The sequence below is a fragment of the Mesoplodon bidens genome (assembly GCF_964165515.1).
Source record: "Mesoplodon bidens genome assembly, chromosome: 5".
Classification (NCBI taxonomy): domain Eukaryota; kingdom Metazoa; phylum Chordata; class Mammalia; order Artiodactyla; family Ziphiidae; genus Mesoplodon; species Mesoplodon bidens.
The window spans coordinates 115,677,080-115,702,409 of NC_138161.1; the positions used below are offsets into that span (position 1 = coordinate 115,677,080).

Consider the following 25,330-nt stretch of genomic DNA (forward strand, 5'->3'; position numbering starts at 1 on the left):
TTTTTTTTTTTTTTTTTTTTTTTTTTGCGGTACGCGGGCCTCTCACTGTTGTGGCCTCTCCCGTGGCGGAGCACAGGCTCCGGACGTGCAGGCTCAGCAGCCATGGCTCACAGGCCCAGCCGCTCCGCGGCATGTGGGATCTTCCCGGACCGGGGCATGAACCCATGTCCCCTGCATCGGCAGGCGGACTCTCAACCACTGCGCCACCAGGGAAGCCCTTCCCAAGGGCTTTGAAAGACAATTCTTTGCTGACACCCATGGAGTCTTATTTCAGAGACCCTGATGATAGTTCTAGAGGACTGAGAAGAGCAGGGTAGCTACAAATGCTCCCACCGTTCTTCTCTCCCAAGACTGACGGACAGCGAGGAAGCCTTCTCTGAGTGCTTTCCTTGCTCCCTTGGCCAAGGTCTACGAACCACAGTTTAAGACTTACTTCCTCAGCAATTCATTTTTGGCTCCCAAAGATTTCAGATAAGCTTTTGAGAAGAAATCTGATACACTTATGCAGAATATAATTGGAAGATTTTTCAGATTACCTATAAATGTATAATTATATTTATAAATAATTATGTTAAAATTTTTAAATTTATTTAAATTTATAAATATATTATACATTATTCACTTACTCATTTAATTCCTACATATTTCTTTATCCATCTAATGTAATTACCTAATGGAATATCTATCTCTTACCCCTGTTCTAGTCTTTTAAAATCAGGAACCTTATTTAAACAAATGAAAACCAGTAACAACCTGGTTCTACAGTGATGTTCCTGTCAAGGCAAAGACAAGCACTGAATCCTTTAACCGACCTGGACCAGATTGTTTTGGGGACTTTTTTCCCCCCAGTTTGAGTATTTAAATACTTTGCTGGTCATTTCCACTAATGTGGTGGGAACACTTTGAAATCCGCCCACATTCTCTTAGCCCTTTTGTTGGAGAAGCACCTGGGATATAAAGGTGATGGTTCTGACTCATGTCTTTCTTTGACGTGAGGGGAAGATAGTGTTAGAATGTACCTGCCTTTACCCTCCAGCCCAGTGGCTCTGCAGGTGACCCCAGGCCAGGAATATCAGCACCACCATCACCTGGGAACTCATTAGAAAATGCATATTTGGGCTTCCCCGGTGGCGAAGTGGTTGAGAGTCCACCTGCCGATGCAGGGGACGCGGGTTCGTGCCCCGCTCCAGGAAGATCCCACATGCCGCGGAGCGGCTGGGCCCGTGAGCCGTGGCCGCTGAGCCTGCACGTCCGGAGCCTGTGCTCCGCAACGGGAGAGGCCACAACAGTGAGAGGCCCGCGTACCGCAAAAAAAAAAAAAAAAAAAAAAGAAACTGCATATTCTAGGGCCCTACCCTAGTTGTGCTGAGTGAAAACTTCTGGGCATGGGGTCCAGGGAACTGCATGTTCAAGCCCTTCAGGTGCCTCAGCGTCAGTGTCCCCATTTGAGAACCCCTGCTCTGGTCTGACCAACCAGTCTCTCCCTTGTGAGGGTACTTTGAATTTCTGTTGAATTCTGCTGCAGCTGCAATGAAGACACCACAGTGGTCTTTGAAGGTCTAACTGATAAATTACCCCCGTCTTGAACATGTACTGGGAGGGTTGGACCAGGAGACAGGAGAGTTGCTTTCCATTCTGTTCTCACCACTAACTAGTCCTGGAGGATTCCCTCTTCATAAAAATGGAATTTTACCATCTGCTTTCAATGCTTTATGTGACAGGAAGATAAAATCAAGCAGTGGATGTTAAAGTGGTTTGAAAACATTAACATGTAACATAAAATGCAACGTGGCAGCCATATAAAATTTGTCCCTTTCGATCCTTTACCTCAACTAGATTTCCCTGTGAAGAGTGCTGTCCGTCTATGGATGGGTTGCATTGCTTTGCACACCCACTCACATCTATGGGGTGCACTGCTGTAAGAAATCACAGCAAATTTAGAACCTGTGAATATAGAAGATGAAATAAGTCCTAGGAACATGGCAAATAAAAAAATAGCTTTCATGAGACCCAAATCTTGGAAAATCAAATGTTGTCTAGTTTTTTCACTGTAAAAGCGTTAGGTGGGGAAAAAAGAAATAGATGAAGTGTTAGGAATGGAAAGGAGGAAAAAAACATCCATTTACTTCAGCGCGAATCCCCACGTGGGTAAGTGGTACTCCGTTGGCCCACAGGGTGGCAGTAGCGGACCTGGAGGGGGCTCTTCTCTGGAGCAGAGTCTCGTGGGCGCTCTTTTCTGTCTGCACAACAAAGTGAAGAAAAGAGACTTCTTCCATTAAACACCTGTGCATTTCAGGGGGAAGTTTTGTCTTAAAGTATGAAGGTAATTTCCCATTTGAGGAAAAGAAAGGTGACATATTTAGGTTCAAGTGTCACGATTGCTCATTCGGTGTTCTAAGAGAAATTACTCCCGTCACCAGAAAGGGGCCCCAGTCCAAGGCCTGGTCCACGGTTACACTTTTGTATGTCACTCGCTTTTTGGAGATAACAGCTGGAATGTTTTTAAAAGAGAAATGACAATTTACCAGTTCAGCCAGGAGTTCCTGGTAATTTACTCACTGTTCCATGTAAGTTCAGCCTTGAGCCTCAGCATCACCCTCAGTTGCCACCTGACACACACCCCTGAGGCATCAGAGTCTTGGTGGTGGATGGTTTGCACGAAGCTGTTCAAGCTACAGCACTGTGGGGCTTTACATTTTTCCAGGGCCGGTCATGGACCACGTCACTAGGCGCAGAGGCAAAGAACAAGAGGCTTTCTGGGAAATAAAGGTCTCTCTGGGGTTTCTTTAAATTCAGATTATGTAAGTTAGATGGAGATGGGCATTTCTCCTGCTTATGTAAAAGGATCTAGACAAGGAAATCACAAAACTCATGAGAATGGGTTTAGAACTATTTGGAACTTAACAGTATTTTTCATGGCATCCTGTCAGATACACGTATAAACGTATACAGTGCTCTCTCCTGATGACTTAGCTGGCCCCTCAGCTTTGTTCCACAGGATATGACATTTCCTCTGCCAACTTCCCAATCATGGGGCTGTCATTCTCCTTCACAAGAGTGACAAGATCTCTTATTAAAATGATCAGTATGTCTATATATAAAATTTTAAGTGTAGATACCTGCCTCTGAAATTATCTTATTAAGAATACCTTCATAATAATCCTTTCATTTTATTGCAAAAGACACTATTGTAATAGCATGGCTAGGAAGGAAACACAGCTAATTTTCAAGGTGACTCATTTAGCAAGATGGAAAACAAAAGTTCCTTGTGTGTAAAAATATCTAGTGATTGACATGTTACCAAATTTCCACAAAATAGATTTCCATGTAATTTAAGACCTTGATTTCTTTTCCTCATAGATCATAAGAACCCTCCTGACCAGGATTAGTGTCAGGGGAACATGTTTCCTTACGAACTGAGAAGCAGAGGCTTCTGTAGGGCGGTGAGAAAAAACCTACCCCCACCCACGCCAGGCCCTCCCTGCCCCCTCCCCGTCTTTATGGCTCCTTCGTACTTATTGCCAAAGGACATGTTAGGTGCAGTCAGTTGGCAATGACAATGGGGTTAACGTCCCAATAAACCCATCGTAAGTTGAAAATATCATGGGTCAAAAATGCATCTGATGCACGCAGCCTCCCGGACATCCCAGCTCAGCCCCGCCCACCTCACCCGTGCTCAGAACACTCACATGAGCCTGCACGTGGGCAGAACCCTCTAACGCAAGGCCTAGTTTATAATAAAGGGTTGACTCTTTCATGGAGTTTATGGAATACTGCACTGAAAGGGAAAAACAGAATGGAGTGCGGGTCCGGATGGTTGTCAGTGTATCGGTTGCTCACCCCCTGCCCTGCCCAGGATCAGAGAGAGGGTCGTACTGCACGCCGGACCCCCAGGGAAAGTCCACATTCTGAATTCTGAGCACGGTTTCCACTGAACGCATATGGCTTTCGCACCATCGTAAAGTCGAACCGTCATGAGTAGGGGGACGATCTGTGTTGATCGTGGCAGTTTCCGCATACATGGGGAGGGTCCACTCGGAAGGGCTAGGCGCCTTCACCGCTGGGTCCCCGACGCCTGCACCTCCATCTGGCACAGGCGGGTATCACGTGGACGTTGAAGTGAGCGCGCTCGCAGCCCTGCCGTCTCCCGCCCCCGCCTCGGTGGAGCTCAGGAAGCAGGATGTGGGAGCACACTGTCACCTCAGCCACGCCTTCACGCTGAGCCTTTCCTGGAGTTTAGACTCCCGTCAAATGCCTACGATGGAAGGAGGTTCGTAGCTAGCTTTTCAGACTGAGCGCACACCTCCAGCCACCATTCTGTTTATGGTCCAGGTCCTGCCCTGCTCTGCAGGTGGATCCCTTGCTGGATCGCCAAGAACCTCGTGACTCCCAGGGAGACCCCGGCCCCTCAGCCACTCGGTGAGCGCCATCCTGCGCCAGCAGCGGGCCACCTGCGCCCTTGCATCCTGTTGCCTGCCAGCACCCTCTGCTGCCATCCAGGCTTTTCAAAGCCCCTGCCACATAGAGAGGGAAAACCAGAACACCACTCTTCAGCAAGGGTGCACTCTGGTGCCTATTTTTATTTTAATGACTCATTCTCTCCTACCTCATGAGGCTTGCTTCTTTCAAGGGGGAATACCTGGCTGAATCTGCATAACCCCTTATTATTGACCTACCTCTGTTCACGCAGAAATGATTGCCACTCACGGCTCTCCTACCAGGCTCTTTTTGTAAATAATCTAAATTTATTTTCTCAAAATAGAAAGAAAGGGGATATCTTGCTCGTTCCGCAATTTCCTTGTTTTGCTGGACTGCAAGGCCCTGAGATTTTATTTATTTATTTATTTATTTATGGCTGCGTTGGGTCTTTCGTTGCTGCGCGCGGGCTTCAGTAGTTGTGGCACGTGGGCTCAGTAGTTGTGGCTTGCGGGCTCTAGAGTGCAGGCTCAGCAGTTGTGGCGCACAGGCTTAGTTGATCCGCGGCATGTGGGATCTTCCCGGACCAGGGCTCGAACCCGTGTCCCCTGCATTGGCAGGCGGATTCTTAACCACCGCACCACCAGGGAAGCCCAGTCCCTGAGATTTAAACGAATGTTCTTTGTCCCCGCATCAGTGGCATGCAGCTCTTAGCTGAGGAAGGAGGACCGCGCAAACGCCGCTCTCAGCTCCAGGAACTCCTGACCTGTCCCCACCGGGTCCTGGCTCATGTGCTCCCCCCACCACCCGGCCTTGTTTCCGCCCCCTTAGTGAGGCCATGGCCTTATACTGTAGAAATATTGCGAATTTGACTTTGAAGATGAAAGTTTTCCCCTCAAACCACTCCCCATTATCATCATTCTGAAACCAGAGCTGGAATGGGAAACCGATTTTGAGACTTTAAAAATTATTCCTTGCTGGGACCTGGAGACTGTCATACAGAGTGAAGTCAGAAAGAGAAAAACAAATATCGTATACTAACGCATATATGTGGAACCTAGAAAAATGGTACAGATGAACTGGTTTGCAGGGCAGAAATAGAGACACAGATGTAGAGAACAAACGTATGGACACCAAGGGGGGAAAGCGGGGCTGGGGGGATGAATTGGGAGATAGGGATTGACATATATACATTAATATGTATAAAATAGATACCTAATAAGAACCTGCTGTATAAAAAAAATAAAATAAAATTCAAAAAAAAATTATTCCTTGCTGGTCTTCAGAGGCAAAATTCAGATAAGAGAGCTTATCAGTTATACTTCTGTTTCTACTCAAAAGCTCATGGCCGCTCACTCAAAGGCCTCTTGTTCTGACCTTCCAACACTGCTTACAGTGCCCCAGACTGAGGGCAGCGCACCCTGGGGCCTGGCATTTGGATGGAACATTTCTTCCCTGAGGAAAGAAGTCACAGTTTGAGACGGGGTGGGGTTGGGATGGAGAGCGCTGCTCACCCTGAGAAGTACCTGAGTTGGCGGGGATTCTGACTGAGCACCCCGAGTCCGTGGTCTGCTGCTGAAAATAATTATGGTTGCTTTTGTTTCTGGAACTTTGAGAGAAAAAGAAATTTGTGGTGGCCCGGAGGGTCTGGATTTGAAATGCAAACACGGGTTCTGAGTCAGACTTGAGCAGGGTAGCATTTTGTCTTTAAAGAGCAGTAATGTGGTTCCTTGATTTGTCTCTGCTGTCTTGACATTTAGTTGGATTCCTGGGCAATTGGTCGGCCCGGGCACATCTCCATGGAGCAGGGGGCCTGGCCTTGGCACTGCCTGGCAAGTCTGTGTGCTTGGGGAGGGACTGTGGCTGGCAGGCCAAGCCGATTTTCAAGGCAGAACTGTGTGTAAAAACACCCAGTGACACATAACTTTTAGAAATTAAAATGCCTATCCCTGGGGAAAAAAGGCACACAGAAGTGTCATTGAAAGTTTACTTCTGATCTCTTACGGTAGGAGCTACAAAGCTGAGTTTACTTTCTAGAAAATTCTAGTTTATTTTCTAGAAAGTTGCATTTTATTATTGCAAAGGGATTTTATTTCCAAATGAGTATGGTTTTTTTGGGCAGGAGTTTTGGAGTCCCAGAGACAGAGGTTGAGAAGGTGATGGTGTGCAGTGGCAATTCTCAAGTTCAAGGAGGGGGAAAAAGTCATGCTTTGATGGGGAGACTTCTTTTTGACTGTCCATAAACTGGCATTTAAGTAGAAGTCAGCAGTTTCTCTGCCCCAAGTTAAAGAATGTGGTGCTGGGTAAAGGGAGGCTTACGCTTTATATTCATTACTAACCAAAGAAAAGCAGGGAGAATTGTGATCCATCAGGTTTTTATGGCTAAGATAGCCGAGCTGTATTATTAGGATCATGACAGTCACAGCTGGAATAGATGGCTGACCTGTAGTATGTTTGTGTGTCCTGATGGCAGGCAGTGGGGTGTGGAGCATGTCACAGAGTTATCTTAAATAATTAGAATAGTTATTATTGCCTAAATCTGAAGTGTGCAACTAGAAGAGTCCTGCTGGGGAAGCTAATCGTGGCAAACATTGGGTCTGTTGTGGAAATGTTCTAAAACCAGACTGCTAACACAGTGAGCCATTTTAAACGTAACTCGCTATGTGTTTAGAGAGAAACACATACCCTCTTACTAGGAACCTGAAACAAACTCTTTGAGCTGCAGCATCACAGCCGGTGGCTCTGATTGCCGGGATTAATAACTCACGGCTGCACAAGTCCCAGTCTTGGCGGGATTCTGGATTCAGCTGTTTTCTCCTTGCCCCATTACGTTCTAGATTGACGGTCTGCATTATGTCTGGAGCCAGCCGTCAGCTCGCTCTTTTCCTCTGCGGCTGTTGCGTGGCTGCCCTGGGGGCCCAGGCCGAGGAGCGCTGCCCGGCTGAGCGTCACCAGGCTGCCCAGTACGTGGCTGCCGTGTACGAGCACCGGTCCATCCTGAGCCCGAACCCGCTGGCTCTCACCAGCCGCAAGCAGGCCTTGGAGCTCATGAACCAGAACCTCGACATCTATGAAGAGCAAGTGACGATCGCGGCCCAAAAGGCAAGAAGTGCTCCCGGGTCAGCTTGTTTGCAGAGCAGGGCAGATTAGCCCTTGGTGTTGCGTCCCCTCTGGGAAGTCAGCCGGGCCAGTAAAGATGAGCTGAATGAGTCAGTTGGCTGGAGTCCCGCCACTGAGAGGGTGGTCTGCAGCATCAGCAGACCCTCCAAGGTTGGGAGGAGTGCAGAATTTGGGGCCTGCCCTAGACTTGCTGAGTCAGAATGTACATTTTAGCAAGATTCCCCAGGTGATGCTTCCCCTCCAGCCTGGGAAGCCCAGGGCCAGGCACGTGGCGGTGCCAAAAGAATCGCTTGGTTGCTTGTAAACAAATGTGTGTGCCCGGCTCCCACGCCTGCAGAGTCAGCTGGGGAGCGCGCCGGGGCCCTGGGATTTTTTAAGGTTCCCCGGTGGATTCAGATGTGCAGAAACATCTGAAAGCCAGCAGGCACGACGGCCTCTCATGCTCTCGGAGGCTTTCAAGGATAACTAAAGTAGTAAGCGGCCCCAGAGCTGTGTTTGCTGCCTCCCGATGACGTGGGGCTCCTTTGTGGTCCCCGCGCCAGACCACTGAGCCCGAGAGCTCAGTCCAGACAGAACCCAGCCCAACGGACAAAGGACACCGGTGCCGCCTTTGTGAAGGCTTCCTGCGTAGCCCCCTTTTCCTCTCCTGCCGGGAAGGGTGGGGCAGACGGGGAGGTGTGGGAGCCAGAAGTCTCTGTAGGAAAATGGCCTGCTGGGAGGGCAGTCTGGCCTTGAGCCCGGCTGGGGCGGGGGACCTGCCCGGCTGCTTGAGGAAGCCCCGCTCCGCCCTGCCCCCGGAGAGCAGAACGGCCCGCGTCTGAGTTCAGCGGACAGACCTGTGGTGCCTTCAGGTCCTGCCCAAACAGCCCCCGTCTCTGTTCAGTGTGGTCAGCACTGCCTGGACAACCACTGGCCATCGCTATCTTTGAAAATGTAACCTCTAGTACCTATACATGTAACACCCAAATGTTGGAAGGGCGCTTAAAGGCCCGGTCCAGGTGTTCTGATGGGTGACACTGCTTTTTTTTTCCCAACCCGACGTCCAGCTTCCCCTGGACGCCTCCAGTGGCCCAGGACTCACCGTCCACTGGAGGACAGTGGGAACTTCTGGAAAGGGCTTCCTTTCCATGTGCAACAATCAGCCTCCCTGTAACTGCCACCCATCATCCTGTCCTCCTAGCCAAACAGAACAGACTGAATCCCATCCCACACACGCCATCTTTCCCAGATCTGAGGACGGCCCCAGCATCTCTCCCAGGCTGTGTCTCTCCAGTCCCATCCACAGTTCCCTGAGGGTTGCGGTTCCAGCCCTGTCCCCCAACACTTTCCAGGTTATGTCCGTGCCCTGAGCTGCATGCGGTTTTGTCAAGGGTGGGGCGGAGGAAACCTGCCACCATCCTCATTCTAGGCGTTGTCCCCAGAAGGAAAGCTTTTGGCAGCCACACCTTGCTGTGGGTTCATTAGGCACTTGCTGTCAGCCACAGCTCCTGAGCCCTTTTCACACAGACACACACACTGCTGTGGCTGTCCTGTACTTTGTAAGGTTAATTTATTTAACCCGAGAGCAAAGCCTCACATTTATGCCCTTACATTTCATCCTGGTGGGCTATTTGGGGATCTTTACTGACAGACATCCTGCATATCAGTTACCTTCACGTCATTCACACTTCTGGGACATACCTCGTTTGTGTCTACACTGAAGCTGGTGTAAAAACATCCCAGCCCGTGCCCGCAGGCCTCCTCCTGACACAGGTCCGTTCCCTGCACGGAGGTGTTGGCTTGCAGGCAGCTGAAATGTCACCCCCTTCTTCTCCATCCTGTCCACAAGACCATGCTAAGACACTTGGCAGATGCCGTACTGAAACACAGAGACTGTGACTGCAGTCTTCCCCTGCATTTTAATCACCTGCCCCCAAATGAAACATACGTTTTTCTTGAACCCATGCTGCCAGCAGGCATCATTCCTTCTCTGTCTGTGGTCCAGGAGCAGGTACAAAGCTGTTGATCCAGTCATTTTTAGGGCTTACAGACATCTCGGCTCCCCTACGTGGTTATATGTGTTAAAGTAACCTCTAACACAGGTTGATGCCATGCATGTGTCAAAGTTTTATATCAAACTTGCTATAAGGGCAGAGGTTCCTGCAGGCCAATTAAGAGTTCTCTCATTTACAGGGAAGAAAAGGAGTTGTGCTTAAAAATATTAGGCTGGGTGGTCAGCTGGGTTGGCACCCGGAATTCCCCAGGGGTTCTTGAGCTCACTGGTCTGTCAGAAAATTGCTCAAGCCCTTTATCAGGAATGCAAATTCCTTCCTAGAATGGATGGGTAATCACATCAGACCCAAAGTTCTGTCCCGGCTCAAGTCTGAGTCCTCATTCTGGGCAGATGTATCTTCAGGAAATGCAGTTTAATTTGAATATTAATCTAATATGTATCCATAACTGTTAATGTCCATAGGAAACCATTCAGTGCTTTCAAAGTTGTGTTTTTAATAAAGGAAAACATGTGTCCAAGTATAATTTTCAAAAAGTTAGAAACATGACTCTTACACATAGAGAAGAATGGACATGTGTCAAAGCTCTTACTTAACTCATTAATTAACTCAGGAACCAATAAGATGGTAAAGCTGGTTCAAAAGATAACTTGAGGAACAGATGTGAGTGTATCTGTCAGTCAAATGAATGTTGAAATGAATCTGCTAATAGATACAAAACGGGCTAATGTCCTACAGGGCAATAAAACTGTCATGGTTAGGACGCTTTTATTAAATAGCAAAGTCAAACAGTGATACATTCACTAGATGAATAATCCTTGAGTGTGCTTGTCAGTACCCTGGTATATTGTAGAAAGATATACGTATACAAAGAATGTATACATAAATTCTTTGTCTTGCTTTATTTCCAAGTTTGTGATAATTTTTCTTTCTAACGTGCAATAAGATGACCAGCCTCGTATTCTGCTGGAGGGAGTGTACATTGCTGTAAGCTTTCTGGAAAGCTACTTGGCAATGTATATTAAGAATTTAAAAATGTTCATACACTTGACTCAGTATTTTCACTTATAAGGCTTTATTCTAAAGAAATAATCAGAGCCCCAATCAAAGATTTGTGTACAACGCTCATTCAGGAAGTGTTTTGAGCACCCTGTACGCAGATAGTCACCACAGTTTTTTTATTACAAAAAGTTGGGAACAATTCAAATGCCCAATAACAGAGGATAAACTGTGGTGTCCTCTTAAATATAATCCAGCATATAATACAAGTGATATTTCTGAAGGTATCTTTGTAGTCTTGATGCTCTGTAGTGAGAGAGTCAAGATGGAAAACCATATGTTTATTATTGTATCAATTATACATGCACACACCTATACAGAGGGGGAAAAAATGAAAAGAGGCAAGATGTTAACAGTAAATATCTTCATGATATAGGATTATGAATTATTCTTTTATGTTGTGTTTTCCAAATTTTCTACACTTAAACTTTTGAAAAATTTTTTATACCCAGGAAACAAATTATAAGGAGTTTGCAGTGCATTCCAGAAATAGTGACTCAAATTGCCTGTGATTTTAGATTATTCATGCCTGCTCTGCCATCCTCCTCCACCTTTCACTGTGGGGTGATGCTGCTCCAGGCTTAACATTTTCAGCCGAGCAAGTGGAGAGCAGCAGCCGAAGGGGCCCTGGTGCTGGGAGCTGAGGGCTGCCCTGTTGGTTTGGGTTTCCTCAGGTTGCTGCCACTGTCACAGGGAGCCTCGGGCTGTCACAGGCAAGGACCCCCAGTGTCTCCAGGTGTAGGAGAAGGCCTGTAGGGCGGTCAGGGCTCTGATGGGAGTCTCCTAACTCCCAGTGGGAGAAATGCAAGTTAGAGCAAGTCCTGGTTCCTATGCTGAAATCAGTGCACTTGACTTTTCACCCACCAGCCCACTGGGGCCCATTAGAATCACGTGGGGACCTGTTGCCGGGACCCCACCCACAGTTGATAGAAGCAGACTTTTTAGGGATGGGCCCAAGCATCACTGCTAAACAAAGATTGTGTTTTCAGAAGTCCCCTGTGTGATTTAGAAGCACAATGAAGGTTGAAAACCACCCACCGGACTAGCGGTAGCACATCTGCTGAGCCTGATACTCAGGCCTGTTATAGTCGCCGCTCCATCTCCCATGGCACCGCCACCAACTCCAACCCCCTCCAAACTCACTTGTAACCTTCTTCCCTGGCCAGCCCTCGGTACAGTGCTGGTCCCTAGAAGACTTGGTCTTTCTTCCCTCAGAGTTAGGCCAAGTGAGACGGCTCCCCCAAGGCTCAGATCCCTGCCGAGCCCAGCTACCACGTCTGGACCTCTGTGGTTTCTGGTTCAGAGCAGCTGCAGGACGGCTGTCAGAGGAATGAAGGGGTGCTTCCCGTTATCTGTTAACGGACTATTTCTGATGTTTTGACTTGCAGGGTGTACAGATTATAGTGTTTCCAGAAGATGGCATCCATGGATTCAACTTTACAAGAACATCCATTTACCCATTTTTGGACTTCATGCCTTCTCCCCACTTGGTCAGGTGGAACCCATGCCTGGAGCCCCACCGATTCCATGACACGGAAGTATGTAAGGGGACCAGCCTTCCTCAGGAGGTGGGAGGCTCACGGAGATGAACCAAGCCAGGGGCCAAGAGCCAGGACATGTTGAATGAGAGTGACAGGAGCCCTTAGGGGCCTGAGAACCAAACCCGAGCTCCCTGTGCCACAGTCATTCACTTAAAGAATGTCTGCTAGGGCTTCCCTGGTGGTGCAGTGGTTGAGAGTCTGCCTGCCGATGCAGGGGACGCGGGTTTGTGCCCCGGTCTGGGAAGATCCCACATGCTGCGGAGCGGCTGAGCCCGTGAGCCATGGCCGCTGAGCCTGCGCGTCCGGAGCCTGTGCTCTGCAACGGGAGAGGCCACAACAGTGAGAGGCCCGCGTACCGCAAAAAAAAAAAGAATGTCTGCTATTATGAGGCATTCAGTCATCTGTGGATCGTTCTATTTGTTAATTATACAAGAAATGCATGAATATATGCTTCTACAACAAATCAAAGTTAAAAAATGAAAGCCCACCTTCACCACACCCCATCCCTCATCCACCTCCCTTTCTAGACAAACTGCCATCAGTGCATCCACCTATATTCTTTTCTGTGCATCTCATAGATACTGACATCTTTATTTTTAAATTTTATTATTTTTACTGAAGTACAGTTGATTTACAATGTTGTGTTAATTTCTGCTGTACAGCAAAGTGATTCAATTATACTTACATATATTCACTATTTTTTATATTCTTTTCCATTATGGTTTATCACAGGATATTGAATATGGTTCCCTGTGCTATACAGTAGGACCCTGTTTATCTATTTTATATATAGTAGTTGGCATCTGCTAATCCCAAACTCAATTCATCCCTCCCCAGCCCCCCTTGGCAACCAGAAGTCTGTTCTTTATATCCGTGAGTCTCTTTCTGTTTCATAGATAAGTTCATTTGTGTATATTTTAGATTCCACATATAAATGATATCAAAGGTATTTGTCTTTCTCTTTCTGACTTAACGTCACTTAGTATGATAATCTCTAAGTCCATCCATGTTGCTGCAAATGACATTATTTCATTCTTTTTATGGTTGAGTAGTATTCCATTGTGTGTATGTATATATGTATATGTGTATATATCTATACACACATACCACATTTTCTTTATCCAGTCGTCTGTTGATGGACATTTAGATTGTTTCCATGTCTTGGTTACTGTGAATAGTCTGCTGTGAACACAGGGATGCATGTTTCTTTTTGAATTATAGTTTTGTCTGGTTATATTCCCAGGACTGGGGTTGCTAGATCATGTGGTAGTTCTGTTTTTAGTTTTTTGAGGAACCTCCACACTGTTTTCCACAGTGGCTGCACCAATTTACATCCCCACTAACAGTGTAAGAGGGGTTCCTTTTCCTCCGCACTCTCTCCCACATTTGTTATTTGTAGACTTTTTGATGATGGCCATTCTGACCGGTGTGAGGTGCTACCTCATTGTAGTCTTGATGTGCATTTCTCTAATAACTAGCAATGTTGAGCATCTTTTGATGTGCCTGTTGGCCATCTGTATGTCTTCTTTGGAGAAATGTCTGTTTAGGTCTTCTGCCCATTTTTCGATTGGGTTGTTTTTTTGTTGTTGAGTTGTGTGAGCTGTTTGTATATGTTGGAAATTGAGCCCTTGTCAGTCGCATCATTTGCAAATATTTTATCCTTGTCTGTAGGTTGTCTTCTCATTTTGTTTATGGTTTCCTTTGCTGTAGAAAAGCTTATAAAGTTTGAATAGGTCCCATTTGTGTATTTTTGCTTTTATTTCTGTTTCCTTGGGAGATTGACCTAAGAAAACAGTGGTACAATTTCTGTCAGAGAATGTTTGCCTATGTTCTCTTTTAGGAGTTTTATGTGTCATGTCTTATATTTAAGTCTTTAAGCCATTTTGAGTTTATTTTTGTGTATGGTGTGAGGATGTGTTCTAACTTCATTGATTTACATGTGGCTGTCCAGCTTTCCTAACACCACTTGCTGAAGAGACTGTCTTTTCTCCATTGTATATTCTTGCCTCCTTTGTTGAAGATTAACTCACTGTAGATGTGTGGGTTTATTGCTGGGCTCTCTGTTCTGTCCCATTGATCCGTATGTTTGTTTTTGTGCCAAGACCACACTGTTTTGATTACTGTGGCTTTGTAGTATTGTCTGAAGTCTGGGAGGGTTATGCCTCCAGCTTTGTTCTTTTTCCTCAGGATTGCTTTGGCAATTCTGGGTCTTTTATGGTACTATATAAATTTTAGGATTATTTGTTCTAGTTCTGTGAAAAAATGTCATGGGTAATTTGATAGGGATTGCATTAAGTCTGTAGATTGCTTTGGGTGGTATGGCCATTTTAACAATATTAATTCTTCCAATCCAAGAGCATGGGATATCTTTCCATTTCTTTATTTTTAAAAAATTTTTTAAAAATTAATTTATTTATTTTTGGCTGTGTTTGGTCTTCATTGCCGCACATGGGCTTTCTCTAGTTGTGGCGAGCGGGGGCTACCCTTCGTTGTGGTGCGTGGGCTTCTCATTGTAGTGGCTTCTCTTGTTGCAGAGCAAGGGCTCTAGGTGCGCAGGCTTCAGTAGTTGCAGTTCATGGGCTCAGTAGTTGTGGCTTGCAGGCTCTAGAGCGCAGGCTCAGTAGTTGTGGCTCATGGGCTTAGTTGCTCTGCAGCGTGTGGGATCTTCCCGGACCAGGGCTCGAACCCATGTCCCCTGCATTGGCAGGTGGATTCATAAGCACTGCGCCACCTGGGAAGTCCCTCCATTTCTTTAAATCATCTTCAATTTCCTTTATTAATGTTTTATAGTTCTCAGCATATAAGTCTTTCACCTCCTTGGTCAGGTTTATTCCTAAGTTTTTGGGGTTTTTTTGGATGCACTTTTAAAAGGGATTTTTTTTTTACATTCCCTTTCTGATAATTTATTTTTAGTGTACAGAAATGCAACTGATTTCTGTATGTTAATCTTGTATCCTGCTACCTGGCTGAATTCATTTATCAGTTCTAGTAGTTTTTGTGTGGAGTCTTTAGTGTTACTATAGATTGTATATATATAGTATCATGTCATCTGCACACAATGACAGTTTTACCTCTTACCTTCCAATTCGGATACCTTTTATTTCTTTTTCCTGTCTGATTGCTGTGGCTAGGACTTCCAGTACTATGTTGAATACAGGTGGTGAGAGTGGGCATCCCTGTCTTGTTCCAGATTTTAACGGGAAGGCTTTCAGCTTTTCACCTTTGAGTATTATATTGGCTGTGGGTTTGTCATAAAAAGCTTTTATTATGTTGAGATATGTTCCCTCTATACCAACTTTGGTGAGAGTTTTTTTCATGAATGGATGTTGAATTTTATCAAATGCTTTTTCTGCATCTATTGAGATGATCATGTTTTTTGCCTTTTGTTGATGTGATGTATCACATTGATTTGCATATATTGAACCATCCTTGTGACCCTGGGAGGAAGCCAACTTGGTTGTGGTGCATGATCTTTTTTATGTGTTGTTGGATTCAGTTTGCTAATATTTTATTGAGAATTTTTGCGTCTATATTCCTCAAAGATAATGGCCTGTAATTTTCTTACTTGGTAGTGGCTTCATCTGGTTTTGGTATCAGGGTGATGGTGGCTTCATAGAATGTCTTTGTGAGTGGCCCCTCCTCTTCAATCTTTTGGAAGAGTTTGAGAAGGATCAGTATAAGTTATTTTTTGTATGTTTGGCAGAATTCCCCAGTGAAGCCATCTGGTCCTGGACTTTTGTTTGTAGGAAGTTTTCTTTTCTTTTTTTTTTATTACAGATACTATTTCACTTGTAGTGATCAGTCTGTTCAAATTATCTGTTTCTTCTTGATTCAGTTTTGGTGGGCTGTATGATTCTAGAAACTTGTCCATTTCTTCTAAGTTGTCCAATTTGTTGGCGTATAATTGTTCATAGTATTCTCTTATGGTTTTCTGTATTTCAGCAGTATTGATTGTTATTTCTCCTTTTTCATTTCGTATTTTGTTTATTTGAGTCCCCTCTCTTTTCTTCTTGGTGAGCCTGAGCAGAGGTTTGTTGATTTTGTTTACCCTTTCAAAGAACCAGCTCTTGGTTTTATTGATTTTTTTCTATTGTTTTTTAATCTCCATTTTATTCATTTCCTCTCTGATCTTTATTATTTCCTCCCTTCTGCTGACTTTAGGTTTTGTTTGCCCTTCTTTTTCTAATTCTTCTAGGTGGTAGGTTAGGTTGTTTCTTTGAGATTTTTCTTGTTTTTTGAGGAAGGCCTGTATCACTATGAACTTCCCTCTAAGAACTGCTTTTGCTGCATCCCATAGATTTTTGTATGGTTGTGTTTTCATTGTCATTTGCCTCAAGGTATTTTTAAATTTCTTCTTTGATTTCATTGTTGACCCATTGGTTTTTTAGTAGCATGTTGTTTAGTCTCCATGTAATTGTTTTTTTCTCATTTCTTTTTCTGTGGTTGATTTCTAGTTACATGCCATTGTGGTCAGAAAAGATGCTTGAAATAATTTGTCCTCTTAAATTTGTTGAGGCTTATTTTGTGCCCTAGTATGTGGTCAATCCTAGAGAGTGTTCCATGTGCACTCGAAAAGAATGCATTTTATTTTTATTGTCCTGAAAATATCAATTAAGTCCAACTGTTCGATTGTATCATTTAGGATCTCTGTTGCCATATTGATTTTCTGTCTAGAAGATCTGTCCATTGATGTGAGTGGGGTGTTAAAGTCTCCTATTATTGTGCTCCTGTCAGTTTCTCCCTTTATGTCTGTATTTGTTTTATGTATTTGGCTGCTCCTGTATTGGGTGCATATATGTTGATGAGTGTAATATCGTCTTCTTGTATTGATCCTTTTGTCATTATATAGAGTCCTTCTTTATCTTTCTTTATGGCCCTTGTTTTAAAATCTGTTTTGTCTGATATGAGTATTGTGACCCTTGTTTTCCTGTCATTTCTGTCTGCATGAAATATTTTTCCACCCCCTCACTTTCAACCTATGTGTGTCCTTTGCCCTAAAGTGAGTCTCTTGTAAGCAGCATATTGTAGGCTCTTGTTTTTACTTTTATTTTATTTTATTTTTTGTGGTACGCGGGCCTCTCACTGTTGTGGCCCCTCCTGTTGCGGAGCACAGGCTCCGGACGCGCAGGCTCAGCGGCCGTGGCTCACGGGCCCAGCCGCTTCACGGCATGTGGGATCTTCCCTGACCGGGGCACGAACCCGTGTCCCCTGCATCGGCAGGCGGACTCTCAACCACTGCACCACCAGGGAAGCCCAGTAGGCTCTTGTTTTTTAACCCAATCTTCCACTCTGTGGCTTTTGATTGGAGCATTTAGTCCACTGACATTTAAGGTAATTATTGATAGATATGTATTTATTGCCACTTTAGAACTTGTTTTCTACTTTATTTTTTAATTTCTTCTTTGTTTCTTTTTCTTTTTCCTTTTGTGGTTTGATGATTTTCTTTTGTATTATGCTTATGTTCTCTTCTTTTTGGTTTTTGTGAATATATTATATGTTTTTGATTTGTGGTTACCCTGTATTTCAAGCACATTAACCCCTTCCTATATCTAATTGCTTTAGACTGGTAGTCATATAGACTGAAACACATTCTAGAAAAATAATCTATGTTTTCATACTCTCCTTTTTCACATTTTATGATTTTAATTATTGTACGATTTTACACCTTCATATTCATCTGTTTGCTGTTCATTGTGGTTATCATTGCTTTCACAGAATTTTTTTTTTTTAAATCTGTGTACTGGCTTATTTAAGTGATTTATTTTCCAATTGTGATTTTCCTCTTTCCTATAGATTCCTTCTTCTTTTCTATTTAGAGAAGACCTTTCAATATTTCCCTAGGAAAGGTTTACTACTGCTGTATTCTTTTAGCTTTTGCTTGTCTGGGAAAGTCTTTCTCTCTCCTTCTATTCTAAATGATAATCTTGCTAGGTAGAGTATCCAAGGTTGCAGCTTGCCACTCCCTTCTGGCCTGCAGCTTTTCTGTAGAGAAATCAGCTGGTAGCCTTATAGGGGTTCCCTTGTAAGGAACTCTGTTTTTCTCTTGCTGCCTTTAGAATCCTCTATCTTTAACTTTTGCCATTTTAATTATAGTATGTCTTGGTGTAGGTCTGTTTTGGTTCACCTAGTTTGGGACCCTCTGTGCTTCCTGTACCTGGATATCTGTTTCTTTCTTTAGGTTTGGGAAGTTTTCAGCTGTAATTTCTTCAGATACATTTTCAATCCCCTTTTCTCTTTCTTTTCCTCTGGAATCCCTATTATGTGTAGATTGGCATGTTTTACATTATCCCATAGGTCTTTTTTTTTTTTTTTTTTTTGGTTTTTTTTTTTTTTTGCGGTATGCGGGCCTCTCACTGTTGTGGCCTCTCCCGTTGCGGAGCACAGGCTCCGGATGCGCAGGCTCAGCGGCCACGGCTCACGGGCCCAGCCGCTCCGCGGCATATGGGATCCTCCCAGACCAGGGCACGAACCCGTGTCCCCTGCATCGGCAGGCGGACTCTCAACCACTGCGCCACCAGGGAGGCCCTCCCATAGGTCTTTTATATTGCTTTCATTTTTTTTAAATTTGGCTTTCTGTCTGCTGTTCTGTTTGGGTGATTTCCATTATTCTACCTTCTGGATCATTTATTTGTTCTTCTGCATTATTCAATCTGCTGTTCATTGCCTTTAGCTCAGCTTTTGTCTGGGCAAATGAGTTTTCTAATTTTTCTTAGCTCCTCTTTATAGTTTCTAGTTCCTTTTTACAGTAATCTGCATTTCTATCAATAGTCCTTCTTAATTCCTTTAGTATTTTCATTATCTCCTTTTTGAACTTGGTGTCTGTTAAGAGATCTGTTTCATTGTTTGTTCTTTCCGGGAAGTTCTCTTGATCTTTTAATTGGGAGTGGTTCCTCTGCTTCTTTATGTTACTTATGTTTCTCTTACTCTGTGAGTTTGAGAGAAACAATTATCTACTGTGGTCCTGGAAGGCTGTTTTTATGTGGGAGTGTCCCTTTGTAGCCTGTGTGGGTTTAATATTTTTTGGTATGAGGGCTGTTTTCACTATGAATGCCTGCGACCTCTTTCTCCAGTGTGTGCTGGCTGTTATGCCCTTGATAGGAGATGTGGTGGTGTTGTGGTGACCAGAGCCTGCACTGGGTATTGAGCAGGGTCTGATCCCTAGTTGTTGGAGTAGAAGCCCCTAGGATCCATTTCTGAGCTGGGGTACGAAGCAGGCAGGATTGGAGCGCTCCCACTGGGAGAGGACCCACTGAATATTCCTCTGCCAGAGCTGTTCACCCATAAGGGTGCTCTGTGGTGTCACCTGTTGTGTGCTTACAAAGTACACTGTTGTTGGCACTGCCTTCAGCCCCATCTCAACCTTGGGAATGCTGGCAGTCAGCCCTGATGTCCCTCAGGCATTGTTTTCACAAGGCTACCAGTGCAAATCCATTGAAGTCAGGTACCAAGACTGCAGTAGTCGCACACCTGGACCTGCTGTGGGAGCTATGGAAGCATCCCAGACCCTGGCCCAGCCTCTATGTACACGCACCCACAAAGCCCACAGATGCTAAGGCCAGTCCTGTCCCAGCCACGGGAGCACCCGTTGCCCACCTGGGTGTCCCTCAGGTGCTGAGTTTACAAAGCAGGCCCCAGTAGGGTAAATCTGCACAGCCACAGGGAGAGGGCTCGGACTTCAGCCCCGCCTCTTCAGGTGGGCAACCCACTAGCGCGCTCCCAGAGCTCGTAGAGGAGCGCACGGAGAAAGAGGCTGCTGTGGTGGGCCCCACCCCTCGCTTTGCTGACATGCGTGTTGACAATGGGGTTTCAATGGCGGCGCACACCTGCCACGAGCATGCCGAAAGTGAGGCTACTATGGCAGGCTCGCCCCTCCCTTCCACGCTCTTAACAAAGGTTCTTCGCTTCTATGGAGGGCCCGGGCTTCCTCCATGTATACCGCTGGTTGCAGCCCGTACCACACCCCAGCCCCTTCAGGCTGTCTCTGCAGCCAACCGCAGTGCTCTCCCCAGGTCTGTCCTCTGAAGCCCGAGTTTCAGCACCCAGCCCCAGCACGTACCAGTGGATGCGCGTCTCAGGCTGAGGAGCGCAGGGCAGTGGCCTGGCTGATCCTCCTCTCCAGTGAAGGGGCTTCCCAGAGTGTGGGAACCTTTTCTCTTTCACAACTACCTCCCAGGGGCACAAGTCCCGTCCCAATTCCCTTTTTTTCTTTCGCTCTACCCAGTTGTGTGGCGATCCTTCTTGCGATTTTGGGTGTTGGAGATATTCTGCCAGGGTTCAGTAGGTATTTTGTGAGAATTGTTCCAGATGTAGATGTATTTTTTATGTATTTGTGGGAGGAGGTAAGCTCCCTGTCCTTCTGCTCCACCATATTGATTGGAGCCCCCCCCGCAAGATAAGCACTTTTAAAAATTATTTTTTAAAGAGCACCAAGTTTTCCCTTTAAAAGATTTTGATTGCACTTTGCATCCCCAGTAATAGTGCATGAGTGCCTGTTTGCCCATCCTTTGGTCAATGCAAGATAGAATAGTCTTTTTAATTTTTGCCAATCTTATAGAGGTGAAAAATGATATCTCATTATCATTTTAATTTGTATCTCCTTACTACTAATGAGACTGAGCATCTTGTCAATGTTTGTTGGCCATTTGTATTTGTTCATCTATGAACTACCTGTTCATATCCTTTGCACGCTTTCAGTAGTGGTTACTTTTTTCTTATTGATTTATGATAGCTATTTATATATTATCGATACAATACAGGTACTATTTTAAAATTGTAAGAAAAAGGCAGGGTTTAAAAATTTCCTTTATTTACACTTTTTTTTTTCCCTCTAGGTCCTCCAGCGCCTGAGTTGTATGGCTGTCAAGGGAGAGATGTTCCTGGTGGCCAATCTTGGGACAAAGCAGCCTTGTCATAGCAGTGACCCAGGGTGCCCAAATGATGGCAGATACCAGTATAACACGAACGTGGTGTTCAGCAGTAATGGAACCCTGGTTGACAGCTACCGCAAACAAAACCTCTACTTTGAAGCAGCGTTCAATACCCCCCTGGAAGTGGATCACATCACCTTTGATACCCCCTTTGCTGGCAAGTTTGGCATCTTCACTTGCTTTGACATATTGTTCTTCGACCCTGCTGTCAGGCTCCTCAGAGACTCGGAGGTGAAGCATGTAGTGTATCCGACCGCCTGGATGAACCAGCTCCCACTCTTGGCGGCCATTCAGATTCAGAGAGGTTTTGCCATCACCTTTGGCGTCAACTTTCTGGCTGCGAACATCCATCATCCATCTCTGGGGATGACGGGAAGTGGCATACACACCCCTCTGAAGTCCTTTTGGCACCATGACATGGAAAGCCCCGAAGGTCACCTTATAATTGCCCAGGTAGCCAAAAATCCACAGGGTCTCATTGGCACAGGGAATGCCACGGGGAAAATGGACCCATCCCATAGTAAGTTTTTAAAAATCTTGGCAGGGGATCCATACTCTGAGAAGGATGCTCAGGAGGTCCACTGTGACGGAGCCCCCAAATGGAACACGAATGCCCCTCCCACATTTAACTCTGAAATGATGTATGACAATTTCACCCTGGTTCCCGTGTGGGGCAAGGAAGGCTACCTCCGAGTCTGTGCAAATAGCCTTTGCTGTCATTTGCTTTACCAGAGGCCCACTCTGTCCAAGGAACTGTATGCCCTGGGGGTCTTTGATGGCCTTCACACTGTGCACGGCACTTACTACGTTCAAGTCTGTGCCCTGGTCAAGTGTGGCGGTCTTGGCTTTGAAACCTGTGGGCAGGAGGTCACAGAGGCTGCGGGGATATTTGAGTTTCACCTGTGGGGGAACTTCAGTACCTCCTATATCTTTCCAGTGCTTCTGACCTCAGGGATGACCCTGGAAACCCCTGACGAGCTGGGCTGGGAGAATGATCATTATTTCCTGAGGAAGAGCAGACTGTCCTCTGGCCTGGTGACGGGAGCTCTCTACGGGCGGTTGTATGAGAAGGACTAGGGGGTGTGGGGTGGGCTTCCCCTGCACTGGCACAGGCCAAAGCTCACAGCACCGGGACCACTTCTTCGCCCCAGAGCCCATCCTGGGAGCCACGGGAAGAGGTAGGGAGACAGATTTCGCCAGTGTCTTTTCCTCTTAAGTGAAAATTCGTGAGACATTTTCTGGTATTTTCTACTCACATTTCTATTATTCAAGCCACGTCTTCCTTCAGCAGATCTTCCATTACACAATTGTTTTAAGAGCGCAAACAAAAATGTATGTCAGTTTGTATTTTACATGTCTACAAAACAGCAGGTTTTGTGTGTGTGTGTGTGTTTGTTTTTTTTTTTTGCAGTACGTGGGCCTTTCATCGTTGTGGCCTCTCCCGTTGTGGAGCACAGGCTCCGGAAGTGCAGGCTCAGCGGCCATGGCTCATAGGCCCAGCCGCTCCACAGCATGTGGGATCTTCCCGGACCAGGGCACGAACCCGTGTCCCCTGCATCGGCAGGCGGACTCTCAACTACTGCGCCACCAGGGAAGCCCTCGTGTGTGTTCTTGCTGTTGATCAAGTGACACCCAGGATATACAGGTATTTCAGAAGCCTCAAACATTTTCTAGGGTAAGAAACAAACTCTCAAAGCAAAAGCCGTGTTAGAAATGGCTGCCATGGGGACTTTTCCATTCTGGTTGGCCAGAATTCATCCCCCTGGACTGATCGTGCCAGAGCCACCAGCAGCATTAGCAATGTGGATCCTGAGGCAGCTTTTAAAAATAGAAGGGAAGCTTTTCTCACATCTGCCTTTCTGTGAGTGATCGGAATGTGTCAGGCAGGACTTAGAATAACTGGAAAGAAGGAGTGCAGTGCCCTGGAGAGAGAGGCTGGAAAAAAGTGCTGGAGAGAGGGCAGCGATGGGAACAGATGAGTCATAGGGTTTTTGTGCACAGCGTGTCTCATCCAGGGATTCCAGACACCTTAATAAATCACGCTAGCTCTGGGCAAGAGCCTTCCGGCTGCCCAACTGTGCAGGGAGGAACAATGCTGGGAATTCATTCCCAGTCCGCTGGCAGGGCCTTCTCTTTGCAGACGGGTTGCAGGAATGGTGTGGGGTTTGGCCCACTTAGTCTTTATTCAGTCACTCAACAGGTGTCTTTGGAAAGCCCACCAGGGACAGAGTGAGGACCTCCCAAAATATGAACTGCACGTGCAAAATCATGTTCAGTGTGTGAAGACATTCTTTAGGCCACTGGTCTGTATTATTTGTATCCAACATTTCAAAGTCACTTTGACTATGCCTAGTAACTGTTTCAGATCATTTTTAAGGTGGAAAATCTGTAGCTTTTAAAGAAAATGGATAGTTAGCTTTCTGTGATTTGCCTCTTCAATGTGTGGCTATATTTAGTTTCATCTCCTTTATAAATTAGGTTTTTAAAAACAGTATGTGCATATATCTATACGTAATTACATGAAGTAAAAAATGAAATTCTTTCCCCATTCCCCCCCCCCCCCCACAGTGTGGCTTTCCAGACCCCTTCCTGGCTTTTAGGCAGGATACTAAAGAGCATAGATCCTAGGGTCAGACTGACCAGCTTTACTTTCTTGGCCTCCCTGTTTACTCTTCACTACGTAGACCTCGACTATTTATTTGAACCTTGCTGTGCCCCAGTTTTCTCATTTGTGGGATGTGTATTGAATCATCCATGTGGGAAAGAAGCAAAGACCCACTGACTCACTGCCCGCTTGCAAAGGCCTAGAATGAGTCAAGCCGGCCTTCAGGGAATTTGCAGGAACAGCTCGGGATTCCTGAGGAAACCCAGGAGGTCCCCCCGGAACGGGACGGGGACCTCTCCCACCAGATGCTGGCGCAGACCCGGGAGGGGCGAGCTGCAGGGGGCACACGGCTCCGGATGTGGCCGCCCCTGCTCCAGGGAAACAAATCATCTCAGAAATGCATATTGTTGCTTCCTGCCAAGATGATTCAAATCATCCAGAGAGAGACAGAGGCCAGGCCTGAATACAGACTTGGTGGAGCTACTTCACCCAGCAAACATTTTTGAAGCACCTGCTGGAAGCACATTTTGCTCTTCTGAGCAGAGTACTGAGAACTTTCCCCAAGTTACTATCTACTGACAATTTAGAACTAACGAACTGCTCATGAAGTAGAAATAAGGGGGACAAGAAATTATGATTTTTATGATAAAAAGTAGTTGCCAGATGGCAGAACAAAGTGGAGAGTAGGGGGGAAATGAGTAAAATAAATCATTTTCAGGGAAAAAAAAAAGGCACGTATGACTCACGGTTGTGATACGCTTCTGTCAGCCGTGATCCTGAAACTCAGGAAGCAGATGGTGATCTTGACCATAACACAGGGGCAGACACCCAGTGTATTTTTGGTGGAATGAGGCCTGGGGGAAGCGGCTGTCCATGTGGTTTCTCATGGGGGTGCAGCTGCACCTCTCTGTGGTCTTCTGTGCAGAGGGAGTGAGAGACAACGATGGGCTTAAAAAGTCCTGTTCTTAGAGAAGGTAAAGCCACGGCCTGCTGGCAGCCTGTCCGCCCCAGTGCCCACCATGGCCTCTCGAGAGGAGGGCCTGCCCACAGCCCTGCTGAGGGAAACCCACCTGGGCCAGTGCTGACCCACAGGCAGCCGGCTCAGTGCCCTCACCCCCAAAAGAAACCCTGTACCCACGAGCAGTCATGTCCATTCTCCCTCCCCCCATCCCATGGCAACTACTAATATACTTTCTATCTCGATGGATTTGCCCATTCTGAACATTTTATATAAATGGAATCATACAATATGTGGCCTTTGGTTCCTGCCTTCTTCCACTCAGTGTAATGTTTTCAAGGTTTATCCTTGTGTAGTATGTGTAAGTTCTCCCTTCTTATGGTTGAATAGTATTTCACTGTATAGATATACCACATTTGTTTATCCATTAAGTTAGTGGACATTGCGTTGTTTCCCCTTTTTGGCTATTAGGAATAATGCTGCCATGAATATTCATGTACAAGTTTATATGTGAATATATGTTTTTCAATTCCTTGGGTATATATCTAGAAGTGTAATTGCTGGGTCATACCAGTCAATATTTAATTATTTGAGGAACTGTCAGACTGTTTTCCAAAGGGGCTGCATCATTTTGCATCCCTATTAGCAATGTGTAAGAATTCAAATTTCTCCACATCCTTGCTAATGCTTGTTATTGTCTGTTTGTTAAAATC

At 45.7% G+C, this 25,330-nt stretch overlaps 1 protein-coding gene across 7 annotated transcripts in view; it reads left to right on the forward strand.

Annotated features, from left to right (window-relative positions):
* Nucleotides 1-24,551, forward strand: part of BTD (biotinidase) — a 48,748-nt gene extending 24,197 nt beyond the window's left edge. For 4 of the 7 annotated variants that reach the window (XM_081235957.1, XM_081235954.1, XM_081235955.1 and 1 more), the window contains 3 exons: nt 7,254-7,518; nt 11,975-12,124; nt 20,959-24,551. In XM_081235957.1, the coding sequence (XP_081092083.1) occupies nt 7,270-7,518; nt 11,975-12,124; nt 20,959-22,131 (1,572 nt within the window). In that variant the 5' untranslated portion in view covers nt 7,254-7,269 and the 3' untranslated portion in view covers nt 22,132-24,551. The remainder of the gene's footprint in view (nt 1-7,253; nt 7,519-11,974; nt 12,125-20,958) is intronic. The other 3 variants (XM_081235959.1, XM_081235958.1, XR_014015994.1) reach the window with 2 other exon arrangements.
* The last annotated feature ends 779 nt before the right edge of the window (nt 24,552-25,330 follow it).